We start from the raw sequence: 17,962 nt of genomic DNA on the forward strand, positions 1-17,962 counted from the left end.
TTTTTAGCAAATTTCACAGCCTTACAAGACGGAGGAGATTTGTGTTCTCTGATGATGAGTTGACATGTAAAAACAAATGAAAACCGACAATAACGTGGATGTGCGCATAAAGAAGATAGACAAAGTCATGTGTTATATGATCTGAAATTGTGGTCGTCTGTGTTAATTCAATGAAACAAAACAAAGGGTTTTTTTTTCTGAAATGGGCACAAGTTTCAGGCATTGGATTCCCCTTGAGAGATGGAGAGAAATGGCCATACGTGGTGTGCGTTAGAATATTCAATAAATTTATAAACCACGTTCGTTCATGTCAGAAATGAAGTACTGGCCAACTGGGTATGAATTTCAGAAGATTGAACATGTGACATTCATATTTCAATTCCTTCACAGAATCATCAAACATTTAATTACTTCCATCAATTTATTAGTTTTCTCTGTTGCCTGACTGTCAATGTTGACAAATTGAAAGATATCTTTGATTGTTTTTAATTAGTTCAAGTTATCATGCTTTTGCTGTATTATTCTCAGCTAAACGATGACTAACTTGATTATCATTTCTCATTTTTTCTCTCCTTTAATTGCGGTTAAGTATGGTGACTGTAGTTAATGCTGCTGATAATTAATTTCAATTGTTGTAATTAGCTAGTTGCTACATTAAGTACACTATTATAGCAAGTGGCCATGTTGTGAAGACAAATATTTACAACCAAATATTAATACTATCTCAATTATACCAATAATTGAATTAAGTCTATCTAAAAAGGAGTTTAATTAACAGGCAATAAGTGCAATAACCAAGGGTGTTTGGGCCAACTTGGCGTACCTCGACTAATCTCTGGGACCTTGAAGTTAACAATCGGGTAAACCCTCTGATGGCTACTCCTATTAACAACTAAAGAAAATCGAATTTATGATCTCTTCAGTAATACATTCAAAAGTTTTTATCTCTCACCTGATCACCCAAAGATGGTTATAAGCTTAGGCTTTCTATTTCCTGAATCTACCCTCTTCTTTTGGTTATGAAGTAGACCCGTAATTGAATATGGATTGCCTCAAAAGGCAATAAACCATCGCTGATTGCACTGAAAGCCTGAAAGGATAAGGGTTACTTACTGTGAAGAAAAGGATGGTAAATGACTAATGAGGGTGATAAACGACATGTCGTCGTTTAGTGCAGAACATGAAAATATTTATAGTTACTTTCGGTTAAAGTCTTAAAGGCTACACAAACTGACACCCTAGTAAAAACAACGATGGCTAGATATGTTCTAACTTTTTTGATCTTCTTTTTCGGCGAATCCATCAATGATGTATTTCTTCAACTAAACTGAACTAAGGTCTAAGCATATATGTACAGTATACTGTAACTCTCGTATAAATTTAACCTCAGTTTACACACACGCTCACAATCACAGACAGAGAGATGCCAATGAAGTTGCGTTACACCTACTCTTTACTTTATTCTTCTAAAGCCCCCACACTACGTCAGCTCCCTTTACAAAGTTTCCTTCCCTTTCTTTTCCCTATCCCTTTTCTCTCTTCTTCCATTATTCACCCTCACCAATTCACCATTTCTCTCTCTTTTGCCATGACGCATTGATGCTCTGAACCAGAGCTCAAGTTCTCATACAGCAATGGCGGAAAGACGTAATATTGGATCATTCTTCACCAAGTTCCTCTCTCTTTTCCTTCTTCTTCTCCACTTGGGTTGCTTCATTTTCACCTCCAACACTACTCACCCACCCGGTACCAAGAAACGAAAAGGATCAAAAGCTGCTCCTACCTCATTATCTCCTTCTCCATCTCGCCTTAAATCCCACAAAGCTCTCTATTCTTCTTTGTCCTACATTAAACGTATCTTCTCTTCTAACAAAAACACCCCACAAACTCGCCCACCATCACCGGCTTTAACCTCGGCAAGATCATCTCAGCATTCTCTTGCCTCCATGATCCCACCTGAGCATCATCAAACTCAAACTTCAGACTTGCCTCCACATGTCAAGCCAACTACTCTTTCAGGCTCAGAATCCGACATCTCGGTTGATCAAACATTTTTCCCTCTACGTAACGATATCTTTCCATGCACAACTTGCGGCGAGATTTTTCAGAAACCCCATCTCCTTGAACAACACCAAGCTATCAAACACGCTGTTTCGGAGCTCATTGATGGTGATTCAGGTAAGAATATCGTTGACATCATATTCAAAACGGGTTGGTCCAACAAAGATAAGAACCCGGCAATAATTCGAATCTTGAAGATCCATAACAGCCCAAAGATTCTCTCAAGATTTGAAGAGTACAGAGAGTTTGTCAAAGCCAAAGTCGCACGAAACGGCGCCGTCAGGAGGCGAGACGAGCGGTGCATAGCTGATGGTAACGAGCTGTTAAGATTTTACTGCTCGACGTTTCTTTGTGATTTGGGACTGAACGGGAATTCCAGCATTTGTAACCAGCAGTATTGCAGTGTCTGTGGGATAATAAAGTCCGGATTCTCGCCCAAGCTGGACGGAATTTCAACACTATCTACTAGCTGGAGAGCCCACGTGGCGATCCCCGAAGAGATTGAAGAGGAGTTCAAGTTCATGAACGTGAAACGAGCAATGCTGGTTTGCCGGGTGGTGGCGGGTCGGGTCGGGTGTGACTCGGACGAGGATGAATTGTCCATAACGAAAGAGGATGGCGGGTTTGACTCGGTCGTTGGGAGGGGTGCCAGTGGGGTCCAGACCAGATTGGATGAAGAAGAGCTGTTAGTTTTTAATCCAAGGGCTGTACTTCCTTGCTTTGTGATTGTATACACCGTATGAGTGAGTGAGTGAGTGACACGAGTGAGTCCAGTGAGTTAGTTAAAGTTAGCTAAATCAGTGTGTTAAAAAAAGCTTCTGATAATGTTAAAATGTATGTAATCTTAATTAATTTTTTGTTAAAATTTTAGTGATGTGTGGTGGTGATGATGGAGCTTTAGTTGCAGACTTTTTATTAGCATAATGTCTGTGATGATCACACAGCCTCATCACTGACCGTTTGATCTGATTTTATGATCAAACAAGGGTTTTTTGAGTGGGTCCAATAAAAACCATCCATAATGGTAGCAGAGGCCTGCAATGTCAGGATAATTAAACACACATGATGGGGATCATGTGGCCATTTGCTTTAATGATTTTACTCAATAATTAATGTTTTAATATTTATTTATTTATTTATAATGTAATTTCAATGGGTTTGTTGACACTGACAAAAATGAGTTATATAAATTAATTTGTTGTTTGATCTTTAATGTCAAAGTGCAAACAATCAAATTTCAATTGGACTCTTGAATCGATGGTCAAATTTTGTAATATATTTTTGAGTAAACGACGTACCCAAGGTTTAACGAAATCCCAAGTTAGTTAGTACTCCAAGTTCCATTTTTTCCAAATTCTCACCCTTAAAGTAACAGAAAATGGTTAGATATAACGGCTCAGGGGTAAATTAGTCATTTCACAAAGAAGCGCACATTAACAGATCCAAGCCCCTGATAAAGTTCTAGCGCACGTTAGCCAACCTCACCGTCAACGTTTTTTGCCCTTTTCCAACGATTCTTCCACCCAAAATCACCCTTGTCACCGCCATTCGAACCCTCATCCTCCCCTCTACAAAACCGTACCCTTGACAGCCCCTTATCACTCGTCGAAATCGACCAGAATCCAACGAAGAATGAAAAAAACCTAACCCTGACGACGCCGTCGATTGGAGAGGTCAATAAGTAGGGAATCAGAGGGGTTTTGGACGACAGACGATGGGGAAGCTGATGGAGGTGACCAGGGGTTTCGCCGCCATCAGAAATAGCCAAGATCCGATGAAAATCGAGACAGTGCGCAGTCATTGAGGGGGTAATTGAAGTAATTTCAAAACAAGATGGTTAATTTTATAATTTTAGTAATTTAGGGGCTAAAATATAATTTACTAATTTAGGGTTAAGGGCATTATGATAATTGCACCTTCACTACCCCAAAAAATGTTAACAGTATTATTTTAAGAGTGGAAATCTAGAATAAATAGAACTTGGGGTACCAAATTAGAATTTCATCAAACCTTGGGTGAGAATATGTCGTTTACTCTATACTTTTAGAGTGAACGAGATCTGTTAACTTTAACTAAAGAATGACAGGATGATAAATTCATTGAAAATCGAAAAATCAACGATTAAAAAATTTCTCTCTCAATCAGCGTAGCAAAGCTTCCCAAGATGGCTTAGTGCCGCTCATGTCGATCCGTGTGGAAGGGTTTAAGGGTTGCTTTTAAGCAATTTCACGTAATTAATAATAAAATTAATGTATTAATTGGTTTTTAATTAAGTTTTGGTTCTTGGGTCTTGGCTATAAAGTAAAGTTATGTATTATTGTTTGTGCTCTCTTTCCTTTCTCTTTAATATTTGCTAAAGAATTTCTTCTTTCTTATCTTTAAGGTGAATTGAGTGGTCACTACTAGTTGTTCTATTCTTTTTATTCGCTTGACTTTATTTAGTTTTACGTTGTAATTTTATTTATTTTATATTGGACCTACATTTTGGGACCCTTGTCTACTCAATTTCCAAATAGTGGGTAACACCATCAATTATCATATGGCCCAACCAAGGCCCATAATAGAAAAATAGAGTTTATTTAGTCTTTTGGTATTTGGTCAATTGGTCAAGGTTTATGGTAAACAACTATTTGTAGATGTTGACTTGAGTTGCACCTTCTTTTTTTTTTTTTTTTTTTTTTTCTAATAATTGAGGTATTCGGGCACAATTTCTAGCCGAGCCCGCCTAATTCTCAATGTCATGGAACACATCTTATAAGCCCAATGGACCAAGGTATGTAATTCGAACACAAAACCCTTGAGTATAGCTAACTCTAGTGTCTAAAAGGCTTGCCATCTGCTGCAAGAGGAGAGGTTGATGTTCATTTTTTTTTTTTTTTAAAGTAAATAATATTGTTCATATATGTTATGCCTAAAAAATTAGAGTTGATATTAGCCTACGTTAGCAAACACCAATCAGAGTTCAAAAAGGCTTTGCGTTGTCTTGGAGCTACCACGTTGCTCCATGACAAAAAAAACTATGGTTGTCACCAACCTAGCACGTTCAGGTTTTGTCTATGAGTGACTGATGACTGCACACATGTCCAAACCCTAGATAATTTGAGGATATTTCCTAAGTTATCAGCCAATGGGAGGCAATGAAGAACTTGTACGACATCTATCCACCTGTAGATTTGTGATCATTACCTTGAATTTCTCTACTATAAATAGAGGACTCCCCCTCTCATTTTCCGGATTTTGATACTGAACTCTCATTCTAATTGTAACATTTATTTTTAGAGCAAAAATAACCCACGGGAAAGAGACTGACTTAATATTCTCTCTGAATACTCAATTATTGTACCTCTGTTCACTGTTCGCTATACACAACATCTTGTAATCTCTCATATATAAAAGAAACAGTAGACGTGGGATTCACTTCAAGCATCCAAACCACTTTAAAAATCATAACTCTTATTTATTATTCAGTCTTTGTATCCGATTATAATAGTTCACATGTATTTTCTAAGAACAACTTAATACTTTACACGTGTGAATCGTTAGTATCAAAATCACGCATCAACAATACAGAAGTAAACCAAAGTCTTCATACAATTGAATTTGAGTCAAGGCCGTGAGCCCAAAGGTAGCTTGAATGGGTAAAAGGCCCTTGTATTTGCATTCATATTTTCTATTTTTTATTTCCTCTTTTCTTTTTTTAAACAAAGCTTACAAATTTAAATTAAATCCTTCTTGGACAAGATTCTAATATGAGGAGATCGTGCAACAAAAAATATACATTCGAGATTAATAAAATAGGATTAAAATCACACCATATAAAGAGACTTATAATAGAGAAATAATTATTATTTAGTTAAAAAATCCAAAAAAAAAGACGTATAAATAAATAAATAAACCTAAAGAAAAAACAAAAGAAGAAGTGGTAATTAAATCTTTGGGCTTACTTCGTAATGGGCTGCTTCATGGCCCATTATAACAGCCGGAGCAGCGCCTAGATTTCGGTATTATGTCAAATTTTGCGCGCAAAGAGCTCAATATTCAAACTTTCATTACCTGGTTCAAGTGCGTCAACTTTGCTGCTGAATCCAGTTTCTATTTTTTCAAGGAATAACTCATAAATGTACATGGATCAGTGTTTGACTTTGAAGTAATCTCGAAAACTGTACAATATATGTATTACTTAATCTAAGTATTTAATTCTATGGACGGTTCTCTCTCCTGGAATCTCGTCGTTCTCCACTTATTCTTCTCTTTCTCTTCATATTCCATCCTTTTTTTTTTTTTTTTTTTTTTAATCAAAATAAAATCTTTAGATCCACCCTTTTGCTTACTTTGCGTGCTCTTCAAAAAGATATACCATACGCCTGCTGTCCTTGTATCCAAATTATTTTTGTCTACTTTCTGGAGTACCTTTGATCGTTTCTTTATTGCGCTTCTGGACACTTTAAAAGATTGTTGAAGGGAAAGGGTATATATCAAGCTGTAAACTGTACTTGTTATTGTCTTCTTTGTCAACTCTATGGCTTGTTAACTTAACTTCATGAAGTTTTGTTCATTCTTAGTATTGTCAATTGTTTCAATTAGCTGTTTTTTTTTTATTTATTTATTCTCAGGTTGGCGATCAATATGTCATCCGAGTTCAAGTTGGATGTGATTATGTCTCGTGATCCAGAAGAACCTGAATCAAGTTCTTCTAACGGAAAAATGATATTAAGTGAAAGTAAAAATGGGTTACACAGGATGATTAATGGCATTCAAAAGCAAGGATACAGAGGATTAAGTGACAGGTAGAATCTCTTTTAGTCTTTATGCAATTATTTCTTGATAATATGCTTCAATTAAAACATCTGCAATATCTATGATACGATACATGGTTGAAGCTTGCAATTCCATAATCGATTAAGCAGGTTCTTTAGAGGGAATCGAGCAGCATATGGTGGTGCTGTAAATATTGCAGTAGACATGGACGAAAGGAGAGAACATGGATTAGGAACAAAATCCGGACCTCTTCTGTCTGGAGCTGCTTACTGTGTTTCTTCCTGCAGCATGATTCTTTTAAATAAAGTTGTTCTGTCAAGTTATAATTTCAATGCTGGAATATCACTGATGTTTTATCAAGTATGTTACTTGTCTCAATCCGAATGTCGCATGTTGAGTGATCAATTTTCTTCCCCGCAAGGTTACAAATTTATCCAGCAATGAATTTTTTTTTTTGGTTTTGAACTGCAGAATCTAATTAGCACTCTAGTAGTTGTCATATTTGGGCTCTCCGGAGCAATTTCAGTGGAAAAGCTAAACTGGAAGTTGATTAAGCTTTGGATTCCTGTCAATATAATCTTTGTTGGCATGCTTGTTTCAGGCATGTATAGGTATGTCATAAACTGCAAAATTTTTGAGGGCATAAATAATGTTTGTGCTCAGCTTAATATTTTCTGGTGAACTGCATATTTCTTTTCAGTTTGAAATACATAAATATTGCGATGGTGACAATCCTGAAGAATGTGACAAATATTTTAACAGCAGTTGGAGAGTTGTATATATTCCGGAAACAACAGAATCAGAAAGTCTGGACTGCAATGTTTCTAATGGTAAATGATGCAACCTGCCAATGTTTTTTTTTTTTTTTTCATTTCTAATCTATTTTTAATGAATCTCTTCATGCTTTGCAGATTATCTCTGCTATCACTGGAGGCATCACAGATCTCTCATTTGATGGAACTGGATATGCTTGGCAGATTATAAATTGTGTTCTAACAGCAAGCTACTCGGTAAAATTTTTACTTTCTTTGCGAATTCCCCAAGTTTGGTTTACTGATCTCTTATTTCTAAAATTTCCCTTTCAAAGTAAAGTATCATTTAACATTTGCATATTGTGACAGCTTACCCTGCGGCTCGTCATGGACAAAGCGAAGCAGGCAACTAGATCAGGATCTCTAAATGAGTTCTCAATGGTGTTGCTGAATAACTTATTATCTCTTCCTTTTGCCATCTTATTGATTCTTTTATTTGATGAATGGAGATATGTAATGACTGTGTAAGTCAATTCCTTCAATTTTTATTAATTATTTTTCTTGCGTCTTTTCTGTTCTGATGTTTGTGGTTATTATTTTGCAGGGATGTAATAAATCTGCCTATGTTCTGGGTTGCTGCAACAGCCAGTGGGTTTCTTGGACTTGCAATTAGCTTCACCTCTATGTGGTTTCTAAAGCAAACTGGTCCAACCACATACAGGTAATCTTAAATCTCCATTTTATGCTGAAATTTTTGAACTACATACAATTAACTGCTAACTTCTGTCAACAAATTCATGGGTATTGACAGTTTGGTAGGTTCATTGAACAAGATTCCATTATCAATTGCTGGTCTAGTATTGTTCAAGGTTCCACTCAGTTTGCCAAATATGTTCAGCATACTTTTTGGTAATCAGAAACTCAAATATACTTATATTATGAACTCTTAAAAAGTTGCAAGGTTCTGTAATTTTCATCTGATACCCACCAATTTATGCTTTCTCTCTCAGGTTTATTTGCTGGCATATTCTTTGCCAGGGCCAAAATGTCCTGATTCAAGAACTGGGCACCAATCAAATACATTCCAGGAAACAATTTTTATATATATATAGGTCGATCATGCTGTTGAGATAATGAAGCTGGAAGAAACAGAAGATGAATTTACAAACAAAGAACATCCAAATATCAAGGGATTGGGAAATATTGGAGCTTCCTTAAGAATTACAAGTTCCACTACTTGAACCCAGCCCTATTTTCATACAACACAGATCATGAGAAATAATGTTTTAATTTGATTACTTATTATAGGAGCAAAATTCTCAAAAATGTATTCTTTTTGGCGGAACTAGCTGTTTTCTTTAATTGAGATTGTGGAATATGGACTAAAGCCATTTATGTTCTCTCCATTCGATCGGTTTTTTTACGTTGATCTTATATCACTGGAAAATGCTTCAATGGCTTGAGCAATTCAATAAAATTCCAAAAGAAAAAGGCTGAAATTTGGGGAATACTGTGAACTTAATTAACTTTATATGAAATAGTGAATGATGTCTCTCTTATATATGTCTTTAATGTGCCACCCAATACGACCTGTTGTCTGTCTATTTTAGATTCAAGTGTCACTTCGATTAAACAGGCTCCTAAGGCTAAGAGTAAATGAGTTTTTTCCACTCAAATAATGGTTTAATAACACTTTTTCACCCATAAATTTTTTAAATAATATTTGACTACTCAAATTTATATTAGGTTTCTAATTCCGACATCATTGAGACCCCACAACACCACAATTTTCTTCCCCGATCATCATTCATCAAAACCACTCAAACCCTACTCCCGTCACCCCCCCAATCGCCGACGATTGAGTGATTAGGGTTTGCGTAACCATTTCTCTCAAGCCAAATTATGATCAATCCCAAACACCAAAATCTAACTTTCCACCACCAAAAAACTCGTAAACATCTCCTCTTCAAAAACCCCAAAAACCTAAACTGAGCTTGCTCTTTTTTCATTGTTAAAATATAATTTTGAGTAGTAAAGTGGTACTTTAAAAGTCTGTATATGAGAAAGTGTCGTTAAACCATTATTTGGGTGGAAAAATGTCGTTAACTCAGCTCCTAATTGTAAAGTTTGCAAAACATGATACACTCAACTCCTAATCGTAAAGTATGCAAAACATGATACAGTTCCTATCTCCATCTTTGATATTATTTTTTCAATGGCATCAATTATTCTGTCAATTATATCCCATACTGTCCGTCAAAAAACAATTAATAATACAATAATTTTTTTTTTTTTATAACTGAGTTTTACAAACAGACAAAAATTGCATAAAATTTATGTAAAATGACTAATCTATCTTTTGTTCTTTGTCTGTTTGTATAATTCAGTTGTAAGTATATCATTGTTTTTAATAATATCACTTATAATACATTGTTGTAAGATTGGACTGGGCCTTGACCCGGTCAAGGGGCCAATTCCCAAATCGATCGGTCGGACCAGTGACCTTAGCATGCATGGCATAATAAAATTTTAAAAGTCTAGTAAATTTCCAAAACAATTCCATTAAAATCTAAAATCCAAATAACAATGTAACATAAATAAGATAACCCGAAAATCCAAATCTAAAGATGAAATGATAAATAAAATAAACCCAAAATACCAAAAACAATTTAGGGATTTTAATTTGGGGAATTTGGATTACGATTTAACCATCGGTTCTTTGACCTGGCGATTTGGCACTGTTCCACTGGTTTAACGTAGGTCAATTCGGTCTAACTACTATAACCGGATTTAGGATATACTAGGACCGGATAAGGGTCTATTTGGACCAGCCGATCCGATCTAGGTTTTAAAACAATGGTATAATAGCTTTTTATATAGATTAATTAATTTATGTATATGATGTGATTAAGATAATAAAAATTGAAATAGATTACGTAACCTTCATAATTAACTACGTAATAAAAATATTAAGTAGATATTCGTAAAGGAATGAAAAGATGAGGAGAAAGTAAAGAATAAGACGAAAAAAAAATTAATAGGCGACATGAAAATGATATCAGTTCCAACTAAATAAAACATAAAACAAGCACCATCTGTTTCCAAGTCATTGCCAGAAAACCATAAGAAATAAACGTTCATGGACAACCTAAGCACAATCCAAATTCCATTTCTAACCACTCTTGTTTCTCAAATTTTCAGTAACCGAACAAATATCCTGAACCCACTAACAGAATTAGGATGCTTGGTGAAAGCACAAGAGCAATATTACCTAGAGAACAGATGAGAAGAAGAAACCATCTCAATCAAGTCCATCTCTTTCTTTCCATATTGAAGGGCCTGATGATTATCTCCCTGGAAGTACTCCATGGTCGTGTAACTATTGTAGCCATAATCAACGGGAGATGAAGAAATGTTGGCTCCGTTCAACAGATGAGACAAGCCAAGATCAGAATACAGGTGGGTAGTGTGAGTGTCTTGCACTTGAAGGCCATTAAGGGATATGTTTTGGTTTAGAGTGGAAGAGAAACCACATTGATAATCAGCGACGTCGGTGAGTTGTTGATGATCAGAAGAATCGAAACCTGATGAGGAAATCATTAGATTCTTGGTTCCATCATATTGAATGGAGGATTGATTGTAACAGTTGTTGGCAAAGAAGTTTTGCATGAAGACTAGTTCTTCATCATATGTTTCAGTAATCATTGGTGGAGAATCATTGGTGGTGGTTTCAGATAAGTCCGGAAGACAGTAATTGAAATACGTTGAGGGGTCTTCCGATACGGTGGAGCTAGCTGGGGTGGCGGCAGCGGTAATGGTGGTATGTGTGGTGTTGATTAGATTTATCTTGCTTCTTATGTAGTCTTGAAGCACAGAAGATTGAGGCTTTGAATTTGAAGCCTTTTGCTTTTGTGTTTGTTTGTTTTTTCTCCTTGAATTCTGCCTTCTTTTTGTGGCATTCCAGTGGTTTTTTATGGCATTTTCAGTTCTTCCAGGAATGCACTTAGCAATCTCCGCCCATCGATTCCCAACTTTGCCATGAGCTTCAACTAACAATCTCTCTTCTTCTTCACTCCAGCTCTCTTTCTGAATCAAGAAATAAAAACACACCAAATTAAAGAAGCAAAAAAATGCATACAATAATAATTAAGACTAAAGCTCTAGCCTTATGGTATGCACGTTGACACTAATTGACAGAGATTAAAACAAAACCCTAGACACTTAATTTTCAAAAGATGCTACTTCAAATACAGCTTTCTATATAAATATACAGGAAAACTACCTATGATTTGTTCGTGGGAAGAATTATTTTTCAAATAAATCTAAACCCTAGTTCTAGAAATGAAATATCTGAAATATATGATCAAAGGTTTCTCATTCTTAAAGAAAAATATCTGAAATTATGTGATCTCTTACGTTAATTGAATATATAATCTAGGGTTTGATTATATACTTATATAATACACTTGAAATTGACAATAAAATATCTGAAAATCTAAATAAAATTTTATTCTTTTAATTAACAGAAATGATAATTGAGAAATTAGAAACAAACCTTAATATCAGGGCGCAAATGATTGTGCCATCTCTCACGACATTGCTTTCCCGCTCTACCAACCATCTTCTCAGCTATTTGAGCCCATTTTCGTATTCCATATTGCTTCACCAACTTTATCAGTTTCCTACAAACAAACCAACGAAACCCTAACACAGTTTAGCTTCAACTCAAGTACCGAAACCAAAGATGATAAAGAAATTATATAGAACCAGTTTTCCGTAGAATATCACCTGTCTTCTTCATCAGTCCATTGCCCCTTGATCAAAGCTTGAGAAGATCCTTTCTTAGCCTTTTTCACAGTCCCTTTAGAACTACTCTTTGGTGCAACTTTTGTTTCTTCTTTCGAATGCACGTTAAGGTTTCTACCATATGAACTGTTTATTAGAGCACTCTCACCATCAACAAAGCTCAACTCTTGGATGTTTGGCCACAAAACTTCACCTCCATAACCACTAATTGCACCACTAAATGAAGAAAAAGTACCACCACCAGTCAATCCATTCGGTGTTGTTTCTTTGTTTCTCGCATTGTTTTGTGGCTGCTGCTCGAAATTGGAATGACAGCTTTGACCCCATAAGAACCTGTCTATGGCTGTTAATGGAGGAGTGGATCGATATATGAGAGGCTTATTGCTTTGTAAACTTTCGTACCCAAACCCACCTCCCCTTCCTCCTGGTTCCATGACAGGAGCTTGAAGAAGATTAAAATTAATAAGAAAAGAAAGGACTAATATTAAAGGCGTTGAAATATGCTTGAATTTTGGGAGAGGTTTAAGTGACAATTTTTCTTTCTTCTTCCCTACTTGCAAGAAAACTCCACAACAGAAGCTAGACATAAAGCTTGTCCTAAGCCTTGTAAAGTGCCACATGACATCATAGCCGTCCATCTGGAGATGAATCCAACGGCTGAGAATTGTCCGTAGCTGTAACTCCTGAGCTTCCTCCCTCGGACAAAAGTAAATACGAAGGGAGACATTAGTGGGTTCGTTATTAAGCTCATGATAAATAATAATTTTTATTAAAATTCCAAAAATATTAAAGAAAATTAGAAAGTGCTCTTTGATTATGTTTAAAAGACGATTTAACCCTTGCTAAGTAAAATTGACAAAGGGTAGAATTTGTCCTGTAATTAATTAATTAAAATTGGAAGTTGAAAAATTCCAAATTATGGGGTGCCCAATTCATTTAATAACAATTATTGGGGTGATGAAATTCAGGAGAATTCCAAGCCCTGGTTTTAACTGCTTTAATGGCTACCAAATAAGGCATATTGCTTACGTGTCTCTCTCTCTCTCATTTATATGTACCACGTGTACAAATTAGGATTTAGTTTGCTACATCTTTGCAATTGTGTTGACTCAGTGATTGACCAATTGACCAAAGTTGACTTGCCAAGTATTGGCGTCAAAATCCTATGTCGTTAGGGGGTCTTACGCTCCGTTTGATTCATTATTCTGATAATTTTTAGAATAATATTTTGAAAAAAGTTAAATTAGGTGGGTATTACGATATAGGATTTAGAAATTAACAAAAATACTCGATGTTTGTTTATTTACTAAACACCCCTATAATAAAATATTAAAAGTTAACAAAAACACTCCCAACCCACCCATTAAATACGGACAACCGGCCACCACCGCCGGAGGGTGGCCGGAGTGTTTTTGTAATTTCTAAAAAAAAAATTTGGGAGTGTTTAGTTAAATTAACAAATTTAGGGAGGTTTAAAAGAAATTGAAAAATATATAATAATATTTTGAAAATAATGACATTTTAATGTTTAACTTTATTAGAAATACTAATAATAGTATTTCCAATAGCGTAACAAACGAAGCCTTAGTTACTGATATATCCTCACAACCCGGAGGTGTCTTTTCAATACAAAATCCTACGGACTTCAAAGCCCAAAGCAGACAATACTTCTAGAAACTCACTTACCATTTGTTTGGATCCTACATACATCAACACCGAGATTCAAATAAGACTTTCTTGTTGACAATTTGTAAATTGTCATACGACTGGTGAAATAGTTTAATAATTTTGATTATTAGAAAAAAAAAATAATAATATTAAAAACATTCAAAATTTGACCTTAGAGATCTCATAAATTATAGTACGTGTTGCGGACAGTCTTTTAATCACTTAAATGCATGCCTTTAATGAATCAACTATCTATAATAAAACTTTTGCTGAACGGTTACCAAAGTTAAATGGTAATATATTAATTGTGCAAGTTTTACTACATTTTTTAGGCACAATTTGGGTAATTAGGTCCAATGTTTTAGCCTTTGACTAGCTAAGTTAGTTGTATTTCTAGGCCCAAACTGCTTCCTTTCTGCGTTATTCGATACAAAGATTTTGTTAGGAATTTATGTCTTTTGGAAAATTCGGAAAGTGACAAAGCCTATATCGCCAATTTCTGCTCGATGATATGAAAAATGCGAAATGAAATGGTGTTTAGGGGAGCAAAAAATAATCCAATACAGGTAGTTCAACAAGTTAAAATGCTAAATGTGGAAGTCTGAATTATACAAGCCAACTTTAAATACGATTGAGCACCCAAATTCCACCTTCTTCTGTAATAATTGGATTTAAATTAATTGTGACGCAGCATTTAATGAGTACTCTCATAAAGCAGTGATGGGAATTGTAGTAAGAGACAACAAGGGTGTGCTAGTAAACAACAATGGGTTGGCTGAGTGGTAAAAGGCTTGGGACTTAGGGGTTTGCTCCCCTATGGTTTTAAGTTTGAATCATAAGAACGGTTGTTAATATTGTTGGCCATAGATCGCAGGATTTGCCCTATTTCAGAAACCTTATTTGAAATCAGAAAATTAATTAAGATGCACATAAGCTCTCTTGAACACCCTCAATAACCAAAAAACAAAAAAGGGTGTGCTGGTAACTAGGCGAACATCCAAATTTTTTGCTGCAATACTCCTTGTAGTAGAGGGGTTAGCTTTTAGAGGAGCTATAGCTTTGGGTTGCAATATGGGTTTGAATAAGGTCTTGCTAGAAACATACTGTTTATATCTTATTTAGGCTTACAGGGGGGAAAAGGTTTTTTAAAAGACAGGTGGAATTGTGAGAGATATTCACAATCTAGTCTAATTTATTAGCACATGAGGTTGTTGGGTTGGCAACATCAGATTCTCTACCTACGAATTGGTTGACTTCTTACTCAATGATTGAGAATTTATCTTTAGAATAAGCCATGTTAATATCTATTTGAATAGTTTGTTTGGTTTCTAGCTTATGGTTTTCATATGTATGATGTAATCTCATATGTATGTCATGTTTGTTTTGAAAATAATTTTTTATTTTTTTAACGATCGAGAGTGTTTGTACTAACTCGCACACATCTTAACTAATCCCTTAGACTATGAAATTATCAGCTAGGTAAGAACTCTAATAATTGCTCTATTAGCAGCCAAGTGAATCGAACTCAAGATCAATGATAACAAATCAAGTTAACAAAGTCCATATTTAAAAAAAAACTGGAAATATCGGTAGAAGACATGTACAAATACAAATATTAAATATAATGTAATAAGTAGAAGAAAGAATAAAAATCGGAAGTAATAAATGCGGGTATGCATTGTATAAAAATATATAATCTTAAAGGGAACTATAACCTATAACCATAAGGGTGCGTTTGGTTAAGGGAATGTTGGATTACTGAAATCTTATATTACCTTGAAGATTATTAGGAATCTTTAGGAAAATGTGTTTGGTTAGTTGGTAGGTATGTTATACTAATATGTTTGGTTAGGGGGAATAAATTGGTAGGTATGTTATTTAAATTACATAATTGCCCTCTTTTTAAATATTACTATAATATTATTTTCATTATTAATTTTGGAATAATTTCTTTTAACCCCCAATATTTCATATTTAGTTAAAGTACCCCCGCTTATATAAAACTTTAATTTATGACAAAATCACCCCTATCCCTGCCGCCACCGCAAACCACTGTCGGAAGTCTCCGAAATTCATCGTGAGTAGCTCACCGTGACCACAAGGCTCCGATATGGCAGTTTTCGACCATATTGATGGAAGAAAATGGCCATGTCCATGGTCGTTAACGGCCAGATCTGGCCTAATATGGTTGAAAATTGTCATATTGAAGCCTCTCGGAGCCTTCTAGCGAATCTTGGCCATTTTTAGGGACTCCGACGACTTTTCGGCGGCAGTTCATGGTGGTTGGTTTGCTATTGGCGGTGGTGGCGACGACGATGGTCTGTAATTTGTTTTAAATATAAGGGCATTATTGTTCAAAAACTTAATTAAACAAGGGTAAAATTGAAATGGTATATTAATGTAAATTTATTTCAAAACAAGGGCATTATTGTTCAAAACTTTTATTAATAAGGAATATAATTGTAACAAAAATAAAATTATCTTGATAATCTTACAATACCTAAAAAATAGAGGTAATCAGATTACCTCCAATATTACTACAGTAAACTATTGATAATCTTGATTACCTCCAATATTACTATAGTAAACTATTGATAATACAATATTACACTAAAATCTTATATTATTTAACAACCAAATATGATAATCAAGTAATATAAGATAAGATAACCCATTAATCTTCCAACCTCCGATCAAACGCGGCCTAAGAGATTTGGTGCAGAGTTTTGATAATTTGAAAAACTTGGATACATCATACATTGCACCAATCCAAACACGCAATAAATAAAAAACATTTTAGAGACAGAGGACAGGTGGCTAGTGATGGGTGAGAGTGAAGAGAGCCATAGCAGTAGCTTGGTTTCACCGTCTCTTCACGTGACAAATCGTCATTTCGCTGTTGGCCCGACTCAATCCCGAGACCGAGACCTGTAAAATTCTGCATTAGGACTNTGCTGCAATACTCCTTGTAGTAGAGGGGTTAGCTTTTAGAGGAGCTATAGCTTTGGGTTGCAATATGGGTTTGAATAAGGTCTTGCTAGAAACATACTGTTTATATCTTATTTAGGCTTACAGGGGGGAAAAGGTTTTTTAAAAGACAGGTGGAATTGTGAGAGATATTCACAATCTAGTCTAATTTATTAGCACATGAGGTTGTTGGGTTGGCAACATCAGATTCTCTACCTACGAATTGGTTGACTTCTTACTCAATGATTGAGAATTTATCTTTAGAATAAGCCATGTTAATATCTATTTGAATAGTTTGTTTGGTTTCTAGCTTATGGTTTTCATATGTATGATGTAATCTCATATGTATGTCATGTTTGTTTTGAAAATAATTTTTTATTTTTTTAACGATCGAGAGTGTTTGTACTAACTCGCACACATCTTAACTAATCCCTTAGACTATGAAATTATCAGCTAGGTAAGAACTCTAATAATTGCTCTATTAGCAGCCAAGTGAATCGAACTCAAGATCAATGATAACAAATCAAGTTAACAAAGTCCATATTTAAAAAAAAACTGGAAATATCGGTAGAAGACATGTACAAATACAAATATTAAATATAATGTAATAAGTAGAAGAAAGAATAAAAATCGGAAGTAATAAATGCGGGTATGCATTGTATAAAAATATATAATCTTAAAGGGAACTATAACCTATAACCATAAGGGTGCGTTTGGTTAAGGGAATGTTGGATTACTGAAATCTTATATTACCTTGAAGATTATTAGGAATCTTTAGGAAAATGTGTTTGGTTAGTTGGTAGGTATGTTATACTAATATGTTTGGTTAGGGGGAATAAATTGGTAGGTATGTTATTTAAATTACATAATTGCCCTCTTTTTAAATATTACTATAATATTATTTTCATTATTAATTTTGGAATAATTTCTTTTAACCCCCAATATTTCAT

The 17,962-nt window shown here is 34.9% G+C and overlaps 3 protein-coding genes across 3 annotated transcripts; 2 read left to right on the forward strand and 1 right to left on the reverse strand.

Moving 5' to 3' along the window:
* The first annotated feature begins 1,468 nt into the window (after nt 1–1,468).
* On the forward strand, nt 1,469–2,931 carry LOC116129563. The gene has a single exon (XM_031415280.1). It carries the CDS (start codon nt 1,635–1,637, stop codon nt 2,802–2,804), a length of 1,170 nt encoding a protein of 389 aa, XP_031271140.1. The 5' UTR covers nt 1,469–1,634; the 3' UTR covers nt 2,805–2,931.
* A 1,865-nt stretch (nt 2,932–4,796) lies between these two features.
* Nucleotides 4,797–8,995, forward strand: LOC116129499 (GDP-mannose transporter GONST2-like). Its single transcript, XM_031415236.1, has 10 exons — nt 4,797–4,834; nt 6,675–6,848; nt 6,969–7,179; nt 7,291–7,430; nt 7,520–7,649; nt 7,731–7,829; nt 7,941–8,095; nt 8,176–8,292; nt 8,383–8,480; nt 8,582–8,995. The coding sequence occupies exons 1-10, from the start codon at nt 4,797–4,799 to the stop codon at nt 8,623–8,625; spliced, it is 1,206 nt and encodes a 401-aa protein (XP_031271096.1). The 3' UTR covers nt 8,626–8,995.
* A 1,843-nt stretch (nt 8,996–10,838) lies between these two features.
* Nucleotides 10,839–12,811, reverse strand: LOC116129500 (transcription factor MYB64-like). The gene is made up of 3 exons (XM_031415237.1): nt 12,360–12,811; nt 12,127–12,253; nt 10,839–11,657 (listed from the first exon to the last, which is right to left on the reverse strand). The coding sequence occupies exons 1-3, from the start codon at nt 12,809–12,811 to the stop codon at nt 10,839–10,841; spliced, it is 1,398 nt and encodes a 465-aa protein (XP_031271097.1).
* Between the last annotated feature and the right edge of the window lie 5,151 nt (nt 12,812–17,962).

The sequence above is a fragment of the Pistacia vera genome, unplaced genomic scaffold (assembly GCF_008641045.1).
Source record: "Pistacia vera cultivar Batoury unplaced genomic scaffold, PisVer_v2 Contig212, whole genome shotgun sequence".
NCBI classification, from domain to species: domain Eukaryota; kingdom Viridiplantae; phylum Streptophyta; class Magnoliopsida; order Sapindales; family Anacardiaceae; genus Pistacia; species Pistacia vera.